The sequence below is a fragment of the Protopterus annectens genome, chromosome 5.part0, assembly GCF_019279795.1.
Source record: "Protopterus annectens isolate FY-2018-M chromosome 5.part0, PAN1.0, whole genome shotgun sequence".
Classification (NCBI taxonomy): Eukaryota; Metazoa; Chordata; order Ceratodontiformes; family Protopteridae; genus Protopterus; species Protopterus annectens.
Window position 1 is genome coordinate 1,976,791,613 of NC_056735.1, and position 15,409 is coordinate 1,976,807,021.

General features: G+C 41.5%; 1 protein-coding gene across 2 annotated transcripts in view; it reads left to right on the plus strand.

Annotated features, from left to right (window-relative positions):
* The window catches only part of MZT1 (mitotic spindle organizing protein 1), a 590,874-nt gene extending 584,932 nt beyond the window's left edge, over positions 1-5,942 (plus strand). For both annotated transcript variants that reach the window (XM_044071744.1, XM_044071746.1), the window contains exon 3: positions 5,765-5,942. In XM_044071744.1, the coding sequence (XP_043927679.1) occupies positions 5,765-5,785 (21 nt within the window). In that variant the 3' untranslated portion in view covers positions 5,786-5,942. The remainder of the gene's footprint in view (positions 1-5,764) is intronic.
* The last annotated feature ends 9,467 nt before the right edge of the window (positions 5,943-15,409 follow it).

The following is a 15,409-nucleotide window of genomic DNA, read 5'->3' on the forward strand; positions in this document are numbered from 1 at the left end:
CGTGCGGTGCCCGAAGCAGAAGCATTTCGCAAGTGCCGGTCGGCCGACTACTGAAATATTCGAGTTTGAGTTTCAGAACCGAAGTCTTCACTAAAGCTAATTACCCCGTTGGGGAAACTTTTTTCTTGCTTTTTACCGATGTCAGAAAAAGTTAATAGTTGTATTACTTGTGGGAAGCAAATACCTCATAAGGATTTCTATTTATACTGTATTCCTTGCCTAGGCCCTGATTACAACGTGCCTGGCTGTCGGTTTTGTGCTAGATTTAACCAACGCACTATCAAGCGTTGGTATATTTTTGCAAGTATTTTGAAAACAGATTTAACTACCCAGAAATGTCGTCGGATAGCTATCTGACTACCGGAGTACATAAAAAAAATGAAAGAAAAGGACAGAGAAAGGCAGTCGAGATCCAAAACTGACGAAGCTTCTCCTAAGCCAGTCGCCGGTTCGCCGGTACTCAGCGAGGTGCCTTCGCAGCCCCTGATACCCGCTACCTTCGAGTCGCAGGCCTCTACCGACACCCATGTGGAGTCCGGCATGCCGCAAGATACTCAAGGTATTGGACCGATGGATGTATCTCCCTCGGATGGGTCTGCAGCCACTGAGCAGGCACCGGCTTCTGAGGGTGTATTCAGACCTCAACATTTGTACATCAACCCGACGACAGCTGCAAAACCAAAGACAAAAGCAACTTCTACAACTAAAAAACGATGCACGAGCCACATGCACAGGCCTCCATGCCTAAAAAACAGATGATCAAAATGGCCGAAGACCTTATTACCTTTATCAGGGGTGCCCATCCCCCTCCAGATAAGAGGCCTAGGCAAGACAGTGATTATGAATCTTCAGATCAGATTTCTATTTCTTCTGATTCCTCTTGTGATCAGGAATTATCTATACCTCCCTGTGAGGACTCTGATGCTGAGGAGTCTACTCCATCTGCATCTCCTCCTGGGGATTATTCATTTGGAGAAGCCTTGCATACTTTGAGGGAGCATTTCCACTGGGAGAGTCAAGACTTCCCAGAATCAAAAAAGATGCGCAGGGATTTCCTTCTTCTCCCTCAGCACAAGCCTTTAGCCATTCCCCCTGTTTTAGACATTGTGGATGATGTGTTTTCGGAGTCGAGCTTGACCCCTGACTCCTTACCTCCAGCTCCCAGTAAGCCTGACAGATATTACAGGGTCCCTGACTCGCATAAATTTTTATTTAGAAACCCTGCTGCTGATCCTGAAACTATTTCACAGGGTCCAAAGGGAGTTAAGGCCTCAACAGCAAAAAAACCCTACCCCCTCTGACAGGGATTCAAGGGCACTAGACAGATGGGGAAAAAAGGTTTATACATCTGCAACCTTGGCAATCAGGGCCTTAAACTGTCAATTTCAAATGCTTAAGTACCAACAACATGTTATGGGATTGCTGAAACAGAAAATGATGTTGATTTCAGAATGTGCAGAAAATAAAGAATTGCAGGAATTATTGCATGCAGCTGAACAAGTTGGAAAGCATACCTTGCAATGTGGTTTTGATTCTTTAGAGGCCTCCTGCAGGGCCTCAGTTACTGGATCTGTAATTAGGAGGCGTGCTTGGTTAAAGGAACAAAATTTGCCTGGCCATGTTAAAGCTAAATTGCTAGATGCACCTTTACAGCATGATTCTCTGTTTGGTATTAAGGCAGAAGAGGTTTTAAAGAAAATGGAAGACAAAGCTAAGTCTATGCAAACTGTTAAAAGACTTCTTACAAGTGCAGCCACCCAGATTCAGTAGACACTGGCCTACTAAAGATTGGTCCTTTCCTGTGTCAGACAGAGCTCAAAGGGGCAAATCCAGACTCCTTAAGGGTTCCAGATACCAGGCGCAAGATTCTTACAGGTCAAAGCAATGGGGCGCATCCACCTCCAAATCTGGAGGAGATGAAGTGCAAACATACAGAAAACAATCCCAATGACTTCCCTCTGCCTACACCAAGCACTTATCTTTTGGCAGCACCCATAGGGGGAAAATTAGCACTTTTTGCTCAAAATTGGCAGTTAATTACCCAGGACAAGTTGGTACTAAACATCGTATCACAGAGATACAGATTCCATTTCCACACTCTGCCAATGACAAATGGTTGGCCGGATCTGCCAAAAAATCAGTGGGCAGAGGCACAGAAACAGGTTGCGTCCCTCATGGATATGGGGGCTATTCAAACAGTACCAGAACAGGAAAAAAGACAAGGTTTTTACTCGACTGTTCTTAGCACCCAGAAAGGACAAGGCCTGGTGGCCAATACTGGATTTATCGATTTTGAACACATACCTGGACATTCCAAAATTCAAACTGCTGACTTTGCAGCAGCTTCTTCCCATGCTGGGCAAGAATGCTTGGCTGGTGACTTTAGACCTAAAAGAGGCATACCTGCATGTCCCAATAAGACAGTCGTGCAGAAGATACTTCAGATTCAAGGCTGGCTTAATGCATTACCAATTCTCTGCACTGCCCTTTGGCTTATCTACTGTGCCCAGGGTCTTTACAAACTGCCTGGCACCAGTAATTGCATTTTGCAGACAAAGAAGTATACAAATATATCCTTACTTGGACGACTGTCTCATTCAAGCAGAGAACAAGGACACACTTCTACGACATCCGGCGTTTGTGAAAAGGCTTCTAACATGCCTAGGGTACACAGTAAACGAAAAGAAATCACAACTGGTACCCTCTCAAAAGATAACATTCCTGGGTGCAAGCTTGAATACAACTGCCCAGATGGCTTACCTCACGCCGGACAAACAAAGGCAACTGACTACTTACTTCAAACTGATGGCAACAAAAACCCAGTCTTCTGCAAGACAAATTCTGCAGGCTCTGGGCTTCATGGCATCCTGCATCCTACTAATTCCATATGGAAGACTGCATATGAGGAAACTGCAATGGTATCTAAAAAGTTTATGGAGTCGGCATTCACACAGTCTGGAAACAATGATTCCTCTCATTCCCTGCCTGCAACAGGAGTTTCTATGGTGGGCAAAGGCCTGTCTCCAAAACATGGGACGGCCCTTCACTCTACCCCCTGCCAGCCAAACCTTAACAACAGACACATCAGATTATGCCTGGGGGGCCCACATGGCAGGAAGATGCATTCAGGGCATATGGGCACCAAAACAAATGCATCTACATATCAACCAGAAAGAGATGCTAGCTGTTCAAAATACCCTAACAGCCTTCAAGGACTTACTTCATCCAGGACAATTACTGATAAAGACAGACAACACCACAGTCATGTGGTATATAAACAAGCAAGGGGGCACACACTCATACCCCCTTTGCAGATTAGCCATGGCACTGTGGGACACAGCTTTGACCTACCAAATACATCTTCAAGCTCAATTCCTGCCAGGAAAACAAAACACTCTGGCAGACGATTTAAGCAGAAACCTTATGGATCCTCACGAGTGGAAACTAAACCCACAAGTCTTCAGCATGATAACAGAGAAATGGGGGAGCCCCAGACATAGATCTATTTGCCTCTCCTCAAAATTATCAATTGAAAATATTCTGCACAAGGACTTATCACAGACAAGCATGGAATGTGGACGCCCTGTCCTTCAGTTGGAAAAACCTGTCAGTTTACGCCTTTCCTCCTCTGCCTCTTCTACCCAAGGTCCTCCTAAAAGTCAGACAAGAGAAGCCAAAGATGATATTAATTGCCCCGGACTGGCCCCGCCAATACTGGTACCCAATCCTAAGGAACCTGTCTCAGTACCCAACTTGGGCCTTGCCTCAAAGATCACAACTACTGTCCCAGCAAAACAATCAGATCATACACAATCAACTACAGACCCTGAACCTGGCAGCATGGCTAATCATATAATCATACAAACGACACCTCTCAGTAAAGCTGTGATGGATGTCATTTTTGAAGCCAGAAGGCCTAGTACTAGAAAATCTTATGCTGACAAATGGAAGAGATTCTGTGCTTGGAATCAAGCACAAGGAACTGATACAGCAGAACCACATATTCCTCAGATATTACAATACTTAACTGAGATGCTTGACAAAGGCCTGTCTTTCTCATCAGTCAAGATCCATCCATATCTTTTCTCATCCTTTAAAGCAGTATCTTAGAGGAGCCACAAATTTAAGGCCTCCTAGAAGATCACCATTACCTGCATGGGACCTCAGTTATGTGTTGGAAAAGCTCACCCTACCTCCATTTGAACCAGCTGCTATCTTTGATATAAAGTTCTTATGGAAGACAGCTCTGCTACTAGCAATTACTTCAGCAAGAAGAGTTTCAGAGCTACAGGCTCTCATGGCTGTAGAGCCTTTTATCATGTTTTACCCAGACAGGGTGGCTCTGAGGACAAATCCTACTTTTATGCCTAAGGTGGTTTCCAGTATGGCTCTTAACCAAACAATTCATCTGCCAACTTTTTATACAAATCCACAGAACAAAGGGGAGAGAATTCTGCATTCTTTGGACGTACACAGACAGCGAAGATTCTACTTGAGCAGGACTAAAGCTCTAAGAAAAACTGAGCAGTTACTAGTGTCATATGCTGCAGGATCAGAAGGAAAGGCTATGTCAAAGCAGACAATTTCAAAGTGGATAAGCCACTGCATCCGTTTCTGCTACTTACACCATGGTAAACCTGTGGCCAAGGGCATTAGGTCTCATTCCACCAGAGCTGCAGCTACTTCAGCAGCCTTTCTCAGAGGAGTACCAACCAAAGACATTCTAGAGGCTGCTACTTGGAGTTCTGTTCACACTTTTACAAAGCATTACCATTTGTCTCTCTACTCTAAGTCCAGGGCAGGCTTTACCACTGCAGTGCTGCAGGGCCTTATAGCTGTACCTAATGTTATTTAGCTCCAGCCTCCCAACCATAGCTTTGGGATTCTACCCAAATGTAATGACTGCAACAGTGAAACACGAAGAACATAGTACAGTTGCGTACACTTACCATAAATGTAGATGTTCGAGTGAATTCACTGTTGTAGTCCAGGTTACCCTCCCGCCATCCCCCTGTCATTCTACAGTTTATCTTTCCTTCTCTATCTCCTACAACCTATGTGGTGTATTTGTGGTGTATTTGCTTGTAGATGAAGGTAAAGTTTATATTGATGCATGTATATATATGTGTATATATATATATATATATATATATATATATATATATATATATATATATATATATATAATATTGCTACCTTTTAGGGGGCACCTGACATTGGGGGCAAGAAAAACTAAAGAAAATGGTGTCGGCAGCATGTTTTATACCCCTGACGTCATGGAAGAGGAGACAGCAACCGATGCAGGACCCAAGACTTTGGAATTCAGGCCGACTGAGGGCAACCTGCCAGCAGATTACCCTAATGTAATGACTGCAACAGGTGTACACAACTGTACTTTTGCCTTATTTAAGGCAGGTATACTACTGTACCTCAAGAGTAGAGAGTTTTGGCAGAAGAAATATAGCAAGACAAACTTGAACAGAAATGTAACTATGGGTTAGCAATGCTGTTTTTTTATGTGGCTTAAGTTTTGATTCTGTAGTTAGTTTCCAGATTTTGCGTATCTAGCCTTGTGGTGTATTTCTGAATTTAGTAGTGCAGTTTTAGTAATTGTCATTATTTTATTTGTTAGCTGGGTAAGCCCTCAATGATGGGATGACCTAGCAGCACTTTCCAGTTATTACTAATTATGGAACTGTAGTTCTTTTTTTAATTATGTACTCTTAAACACCCTTATTTATGTACTTATTTTTGCTTATTTTAGGCAGCTGAAAATGTGGGCTAAAACTGCATACAGCACAAATGGACTTAACAGAATTATCCAGCAAGATACAGCCATCATTTTAGAAGGATTTCAGAGAAGATATTCCATCTACAGTTTCTTGTACAGATTTTTCTGAGTTCAGAATAAAATGTTTTTAATATGTATTTAAAATGAAAAAGTATGATGTGGTTATTGTAAGTCTAAAAGACTCTTTTCCTATTGCTTGTAGCATTCACAGCATTATGAACAGTAATAGAGAGAAATGCAGACTTTCATTTAACATTTCTAAGGTAACCGTTTCATTGATAAGTACCAGAAATTTTCATCTTAATGTTTCTACTGTTCTTTAATGCTTACTGTACTGTATTAAAAGACAGCACTTTTACCTCTCTCTTTGTGTGCATGTAAGTCACCTTTAGTTATTGCTGTGGTTAGCAGTCTGTGAAATTTTAATGTGCAGAGTGGTCCTCGCCAGAACGAGAGATGGCAGTGTCTTGAAATTTTTCTGCAGGTCATGCAGCTGCAATTGTTATGGCCTATAATATGTGTCAAAGGAAAAATATACTTTAAAAATGATCAAAACGCGGTAGGTTCAGGTTAAGGCACTTTAATCTTGCAGCAAGGAGACAAAAACGTGCTATTACAGAGTTTGTCTAACTAGAAACAGGAAATACTTTCATTTTTATACATTCTCTAACTAGACATGGCCTACCAAGCTGACGTAACAGATTACCACCTTTTTCATCATCATCTGTTGACCATCTTTCCCATGAATTTCTGCTGATTTATCAATTTTTATGTGAAACTTCCTGAGGAAAACAACATGGCCTTGATTACTCCCAGTTAGATACATGTTATGTTACCATTCAAGGTACTATGGCTAATTCAAGCACAATGCTAACTGTTAATTTCTCTAATAATCCTTTGTCTACTTTATCTCTAAGTTACTGCAGCTGCACATGTTCTCATGCTTCGAACAGAGCTGGTTGTTTGAAATCATTACATTTACAGAATATAGTATTGTTCATTCATTCGTTCCTGACCTAGCAGATAAGCACCTGCTTCTCAAGTACATTTCCAAAAGGCATAAACATGAATATTGCTGTGCTAGCAGTTACTAGGTCAGAGGGCATCTTGCAAGTTTCAGAAAGCATACTGCAGTTTTCAAAAAGCATCTTTTTCAGTCTCATATGAAACTCAATTTATATATAACACATGCATGAAAAATAGAATGAAAAGCGTATTAATTCATTTGATTATTAATTGGCATTAAGCATACACATATTAATACATATTTTTATAACAATATGGTAGAAAGAAACTGCTTGCATTTTGATTTTTATGGTATTTTTAGTCACATTTACAGATCAAGAAGAAATTGATGCCATAGTTATACCTCAGGCTGAACAAAATTAAAAAAGTTATGAGGGAACATGTGGCCAAAAATAGGGGCAGTTTTTAAATACTGCTCTTATAATCTTAAAAAGTTGAATAGAATAACATGCTTTGTGTTAGCTTGCCTATTCTGAATGATATGAAGTCTGAAACTGCAATGTACTTCATTACTAATGACTTCAGTCCTCTGTGATTTGCCAGAAAATCACACGTTTTACAGGGGACAGACCAAAAGTATGAGGTAAAAATCAGGGCGTTCTGCAGAAATGTGGACAGTTGAAAGGTGTGGCCAGGATCCATGTGAAAAGTTTCTGTAATATAGTAAGGTATTTTCATCCTGATATTTCCTCTGTAATTACTGTGGATAATTCTACTTCTGCATTTCTTTATTGACAGAAGTGACAAAAAGTTCTCTACAGTTTTGTTCATGTGGTCATTTTACTGAACTTTTTCATTTTGCTAGCCTTGAATAATTTTAATTCCTGTCACCGGGATTATTTTATGAGCTTAGTAAAGTAAAATTATAATTGAACATTCATTAAGTCCCTTAGCCATGTCCAGTGTATCAACTTCCCAGCTCTGCTTTGGGCTGGTTTATGGACTGTTTTCAACATTGTTTGGGCCATATGGCACAATGAACAACCTCTAATAGGGTTACGTTATTAGTAATGTAACAGTTTTTCTAATGTATAGAGCGTAAAGTTGTATAGTAGACCGAATGATGCAGAGAACAGAGTATGCAGTTGTGACAGTATTTAGACTTTCATCTTTGTTGCTGGTGAGACAGAACTTTCACTGAAACTTTGCGGAAATGTTGTCTAATACTAAGCTGAACTAATGGTGGAGGAACAGTCCATGACATGCTAGTGTTAATACCTATTAAGTATTAATTTGCATAGGAGGTATTTAAGCTCTTATCCAGCTTCTTTGTAAAATGTACTTTGTTACATTTGTTTAGTTTTGAATGACACCAAGTTCTTCTTTATTTTTAATATGTTGTGACAAGCTGTTCCATGCAAAAACAAGCGCGGGTAGCAGTTCTTAAGACATGGAGACTTGGTAAGTGAGAACTAGCAGACTTTTAATTATGATGGCTTGTTAACGGTTTACCTTTACATGTTCGAAGGTAAAATCTTCGAACCCGCTGCTGCAAACTGTAAACAGTTAAATTCCAAAATCGCGAAAACCAAAGCGCCAAATTATGAAATGTTGCCACCTTTTTGACACATGGTAGCACTTGTTTCAGCAGTGGTGCATTTGGAAATGTCGAAATTCTATTATTTTACAACATATGGATGGCGCAGTGGTGCAGCGGTAGCGTTGTTGCCTCACAGCAAGAGGTTCTCTGGTTTGATTCTCGGCTGGGGTGCCTTCTGTGCTGAGTCTGCATGTCCTCCCTGTGTTCGTGTGTGTTTCCTCCGGGTGCTCCGGTTTCCTCCCACATTACAAAGACATGCATCTGGAACCTTTCTCCCCGGGCCTCTGCTGAAAATTGGCTTTGTTCCATGTCAGACTTTCCTGGTTAACAAATGTTAAATAAATAAATATCTGGAATTTGGCGTTATGGAATTCGCATATCTGGTTCGCGGATGTGCATGTACGACCATTTGACTTTCAAACATGTAAAGGTAAACCGTTGTTAACATCACATCACTTTTTATTTAACTTCCTTAAATGATTTGCCAGCTCTGTGGGATGGCAGTTTTAATCATAGCTACACCTCCAGATGGGTTGGTTTTGATTAGCCTGGATGTGTAACAAACCAGCTAAGGATGGATGGGTGTAAGCTGGTGATGTTAGGTCACCCATCCTGGGGAGGGCATTAGTGTTGACTTACCACAAAAACTTCTCCTAGATTAACATCCTTGGATAGGTATGTCAAGGATGCAAGTCTGCCAAGATGTCCATGTACAGTCTATTTGAGATAGTGATTGCATGGTATTGACTATTCCCAAGGCACCCCCCCCCCAAAAAAAAATCAGAAATAAAAGCATAAATACACTTTCTGATATCTGTTAAATACTTATGACTTCATCACGATAATTGCGGTTGTCTTAATATTGGTGGTACTAGAATACTGCATTTGTTATTCTACTCTATAGGCTTATTTACCTCTAATTTACACTCTGTTAAGCAGGAAATTTTCATGACCATAACTTTTTGTATTTATTGCCGTGGATCTTGCGTAAGTCTGTGGAAAGTCACCCTGGCTAGCTTCACATACATTTTAGCTGTGGCATTGCAGGTTAGAGAGACGAGTCTCCTGGACTAAATAACAAATTTGAGAAATGTTACATTTGTAATTAAGGCAACAGTAGTTTTCACTGTTGTCATAATTGTGTAAATGAGTTTAGTGTGTGTCCATAAATGGATATTTGTATTGTTTTCTGTACAGACTGATGGTCGGGTAATTATATAAACATTTCTTTGTATGTTTTTACCTTAATAATAAACTCATTTATATAGTTGTTTGCCTGTAATTATTTATCTGATGATGTCAATCTTCATCTATTCTGGATTCTTGGGTGTCTGTTCCGATCCTGGGAACTGGTCCAGCCATTATGCAGCTCTCGCCAGCCTAAATTGTTTCGAGCTAATACTGTATCTACAGTGCCCCTCTCCTATTTACCTCAGATCTCGTTTGCCTCTCTTATAGCAAGACGCGTCAGCCGACTCGCCTCTCGCAGCCAAGTAATATTTAAAATATATTATTGTTTCTGTCTTTCTTTCCTATAAAATCTTAATTTTCTTTTTCTCTACCCATCTTTTTCACTTGTGAGTGCATATTCATACCCATTGGTATTTTTCCCCCTACCATCGCTGGTAGTCTTTCCTCTCTCCATTTCTGTTTACCGTTTTGTTAGTTCTTTCTACCATTGTTGGTAGAACTTCCTCCTTTCCAATCTATCCTTCTGTTTGTGTGTCTGGTGTGATTGTTGACCTTCTCCTCTGCCACTTGTCAACATGGCAGAAAAGTCCAAAAGCACAACTGGATTTAAGCAGTGCCAGGACTACGGCTGAAAGATGCCTAACTCTTGACGGGCATTTGGCTTGCGTTTATTATCTAGGTGCTCCTCATTTAAACGTAGTGCTCCATCTGCCAGGCCTTCAGTACTAGGGCCTTGACAAAATGTCGAAATAATACCAAGAAAACACTGGAAAAGCACTGAGGAAACAAGAGAGACCACAAAATTGGGGATTTTAGCACAGTTAAACCTTTAATAATCGCTGTTCGTCACTAGGACTTCTTCAGAAATAGAAATCAATACCCACACAGTTTATTAAAACCAGTAATGTCCAATTAACAATGAACCAATCAAAAATATCAAGCAATTAAAACAATAATAGAAACAATAAAACCCAATTGACATTTAAATAGAAACAATAAAACCCAATTGACATTTAAAAATGCATAATCGTTCTAAAAAATCATTTTACTTTATAGTCTCCTTTCTATCTAATAAAAAATACTTGATGTTAACATAATCATTTAATGCTGGGTGAATATATGCAGCTAAGCATGTCTGCCATTTGGCTTCTCTTTTTTTCTACTACTTTAAAGTACCACCCCATGGGTCGTTGTTGACCACATCTAATATTATAAAAGTAAACCTTTTCCAAATGGCACACATTGTAGTTTATACAATGCATTGTTTTCATTTTTACCCTTAATAACATAAAGGTGTTCATGGATCCTTTTAAACTTCTGGTAGTCATCCCTACATAAAAAGCAGGACAGACTGAACGTAATACAATGTAAACAACTCCTGAAGTGTGACAAACCTCCCAGTGACTGGTATAGTATAATCCACATGCCCCAAGGAGATATATGGACCTTCATGTGTATGCCTACAGGCCTTACACCCGTAGCACTTGTACATACCTAATGGTTTTCATGTAGAAACAGAATCTCATCCTGTGTTACCATGTTCCAATGGCTGTTTAATACTAAGTGTTTCTTATACGCAAAACTTGGGGAACTTCCTAAAACTTTTGTTACATCTCCGTTTCCCAAAATAACTTTCCATTTGTCACAAATAACATTCCATATGACAGCATTGTCCAAACTCATGTCCAAATAAAATCCTGGAACCACACCATGATTGTGCTGTTCAATACCGGAAGAATGCAAAGTTCCTGTAATCACAGCTGCACAGGTAGAAAAAACACTCTCCAAAGCCAAGAACACAGCATCCATGGGACCTGACAACATCCCTGGCTGCGTTCTACACGAACTACAGAACGAACTGGCACCCCACCTAAGTACCATGTTCAATCATACCCTCACCTCAGGCTTTGTGCCCACTGAATGGCGCATAGCAGTGGTTATCCCACTCCACAAAGGGGGAGCCACCACGGACCCTGGGAACTACTGCCCCATCAGCCTGACGAGCTTGGTCTGCAAGGCTATGGAACATATCATCATGGAACTTATAAACAATGTCATTGGTAATTTCCAAACTCTCGACACTACCCAGTTTGGGGTTGTAAAAGGCAGATCATGTCTCCTAAACCTGATAGACTTCTTTCAAGCGGTCACAAAAGCCATAGATGTGGGTAAGGTGGTTCACACAGCCTATCTAGATCTCGCCAAGGCTTTCAACAACATCCCCCACTCTGGAATTATAAGCTCACTAAACTAGGTATAAATCCCTATGTCACAAGATGGGTTGCCAACTGGCTCACTGACAGAACCCACACTGTGAACGTAGCAGACTCTAAATCCAACTTCAGACCAGTGACAAGTGGAGTACCACAGAGTTCAATCCTGGGTCCTCCCCTGTTTGGTATCTACTTCTCTGAAGTACAGGCTAACACAGGAGGTCTTTGGCTAACAAAGTTCACAGATGACTGCAAGCTAGGAGCCATAATCAAAACTCCTAATGATGTGGACATCCTACAAAAGGGCCTCACTGAGGCAGATGCCTGGTGTCAAAGCCATGGCCTCAAGCTCCATGCCAAAAAGTGCATTGTCATCCCTTTTGATAAAAACTCTGTACCTATGAACTACCACATAGGCGGTAGTCTAACACCGAAAGTGTGATAAGAGACCTTGGGGACACAGGTGGACAGTAGTCTCTCCTTTGATAATCACAGTAGTCAGGAAATCCTTCTACATGGCACATCTCATCTCAAAAGGTTTCTTGCCCAGGAAAAAAAAGAGGTCATTGATATTCATCGTGTTTCACTGTTGCAGTCATTACAATTGGGTTATCCTGCTGGCAGGCTACCCGCAGTCTGCCTGAATTCCAAAGTCTAGGTCCGGCGTCGGTTGCTGTCGCCTCCTCCCTGATGTCAGTGCGCCAGGGGTATAAAAGGTGCAGCTGTCTTCTTTTCTTCTGTCTTTCTTGCCGCGAGGTGCCCGAAGCAAAAGCAGTTCACAAGTGCTGGTCGGCCGACTCCTGGGATTTTCAGGCTCAAATTTCAGATCCGAAGTCTTCATTAAAAGCTAAGTACCCCGTTGGGGAAACTTTTTTCTTGCTCCAGACCGATGTCAGAAAAAGTTAATAATTGTATTTCTTGTGGGAAGCAAATACCTCATAAGGATTTTCATTCTTACTGCATTCCTTGCCTAGGCCTTGACCACGACGTTGCTAGTTGTCGGTTTTGTGCTAGATTTAACCAACGCACTATTAAGTGTCGGTACGATTTTGTATTTCATTACTTTCGCAGAAGATTTAATTATATAATGCCGTCGGAACAGCCGACTACCGGAGTTTACAAAAAAATGCAAGGAAAAAGAGGACAGGCATCCGAGGTCCAAAACCGACAACGAGGCTTCTTCTAGGCCATTCGCCGGTTCTCAGTGAGGCACTTTTGCAGTCTCTGACTACCGCTACTTTAGAGTCGCAGGCCGATACCGATTCCCACATGGAGTCAACCAGGCCTACAGAAACTCAAGGTATTGGACCTTCGGAAACCATTCCCTCAGATGGGTCCAGTTTGACTAAAGCAGCTTTAAAGACAAAAAAACAAGTGCAACAGCCCCATGGACAGGCCTCCATGCCTAAAAAACAGATGCTCAAAATGGCCTAAGACCTAATTACTTTGATCAGGGGTTCTCATCACTCTCCTGACAAGAGGCCTAGGCAAGAGGTAGAATACAAATCTTCAGATCAGGTTTCCATTTCATCTGATTCCTCTTCAGATCAGGAATACTCTCTTCCTCCTTATGAGTATTCTGATGCTGAAGAATCTATCCCTTCAGCTTCTCCTCCTGAGGATTATTCTTTTGGGGAAACGCTACATACCATGAGAGAGCATTTCCACTGGGAGAGCCAAGATTATTCAGAATCTAAGAAAAGGTTCAGAGGCTTTCTTTTACTGCCTCAGCACAGGCCCCTGGCTATTCCACCTGTGCTAGACATTGTAGATGTATTTTCAGAGTCCAGTCTGACTCCAGACTCCTTACCTCCAGCTCCTGTTAAGCCAGACAGATACTACAGGGTCCCAGACTCCCACAAATGTATGTTTAAAAACCCTGCTGCTGACCCAGAAACTATCTCTCAGGGTCCCAAGGGGGTCAAGGCTTCCACTGCAAAAAAACCCTACCCCCTCTGACAGAGATTCCAGGGCACTGGACAGATGGGGAAAAAAGATTTACACTTCTGCTACCTTGGCTATAAGGGCTTTAAATTGTCAGTTTCACGTGCTTAAATATCAGCAATACATTATGTCACTGCTTAAACAGAAAATGTTGACAAATTCTGAATGTGCAGAAAATAAAGAAATGCTGGATTTATTGCACGCAGCTGAACAAGTTGGAAAGCATGCTTTACAATGTGGTTTTGATTCTTTGGAGGCCTCCTGTAGAGCTGCTGTTACGGGTTCTGTCATTAGGAGGCATGCTTGGTTAAAAGAACAGAATCTGCCTGATCACATTAAAGCAAAATTATTAGATGCTCCATTACAGCATGATACTTTGTTTGGGGTTAAAGCAGAAGAGGTGTTGAAGAAAATGGAGGACAAAGCCAAATCTATGCAAACAGTCAAGGATTTCTTATAGGTACAGCCTCCAAGATTTAGCAGACACTGGCCTACAAAGAATTGGTCCTTTCCAGTGTCAGACAGGCCACAAAGAGGCAGATACAGATGCCCTAGAGGCAGATCCCAGCCCCAAGGCTCATACAGGTCTAAACAATGGGGTGCTTCTACCTCCAAAAGCGCAGAAGAAAAATCACAGCCATACAGAAAGCAGTCCCAATGACTTCCCCTGCCAGCAACACTCACTTATCTTCTGGCAGCTCCTTTAGGGGGAAAACTAGCACTTTTTTCTCAAAACTGGCACCTACTCACCCAGGACAAATGGGTCTTGAACATAGTGTCACAAGGTTACAGGTTCCACTTTCAAACCATGCCAAGGGCAAACAGTATGCCGGACCCGCCAAAAAATCAATGGGAAGAGGCACAAAAACAAGTTTCGTCCCTCATGGACATGAGGGCCATTCAACAAGTACCACAACAAGAGCAGGGACAAGGATTTTACTCAAGACTTTTCTTGGTGCCCAGAAAGGACAAAGCCTGGAGGCCAATACTGGACCTATCTATTCTAAACACATGCCTGGATATTCCAAAATTCAAAATGTTGACTCTGCAGCAGCTTCTGCCCATGCTGGGCAAGAAGGCTTGGCTTGTAACTTTAGACCTAAAAGAGGCATACCTGCATGTTCCAATCAGACAGTCATGCAGAAGATACCTCAGATTCATAGCTGGCTCAATGCACTACCAATTCTCTGCAGTGCCCTTTGGCTTATCTACTGCGCCCAGGGTCTTCACAAAATGTCTGGCACCAGTAATTGCTTTTTGCAGACAGAGGAATACAAATATATCCTTACTTGGACGACTGCCTTATTCAAGCAGAGAAAAAGGGCATACTACTACAGCATTTGGCATTTGTAAAAATATTATTAACATGCCTAGGGTACACAGTAAACGAAAAGAAATCAAAAGTTGTACCCTCTCAAGAGATAATATTCCTGGGTGCAAGCTTAAATACAACTGCCCCGATGGCTTATCTCACGCCAGACAAACAAAGGCAACTGACTACTTATTTCAAAAAATTGGCAACAAACACCCAGTTAACTGCAAGAAAAATTCTGCAGGCTTTGGGTTTCATGGCATTCTGCATTCTGCTAATTCCATATGCAAGACTGCATATGAGGAAACTACAATGGTATCTAAAAAGTGTTTGAACTCAACATTGCCACAGCCTGGAAACAATAATTGCACTCATTCCCTGCCTGCAACAGG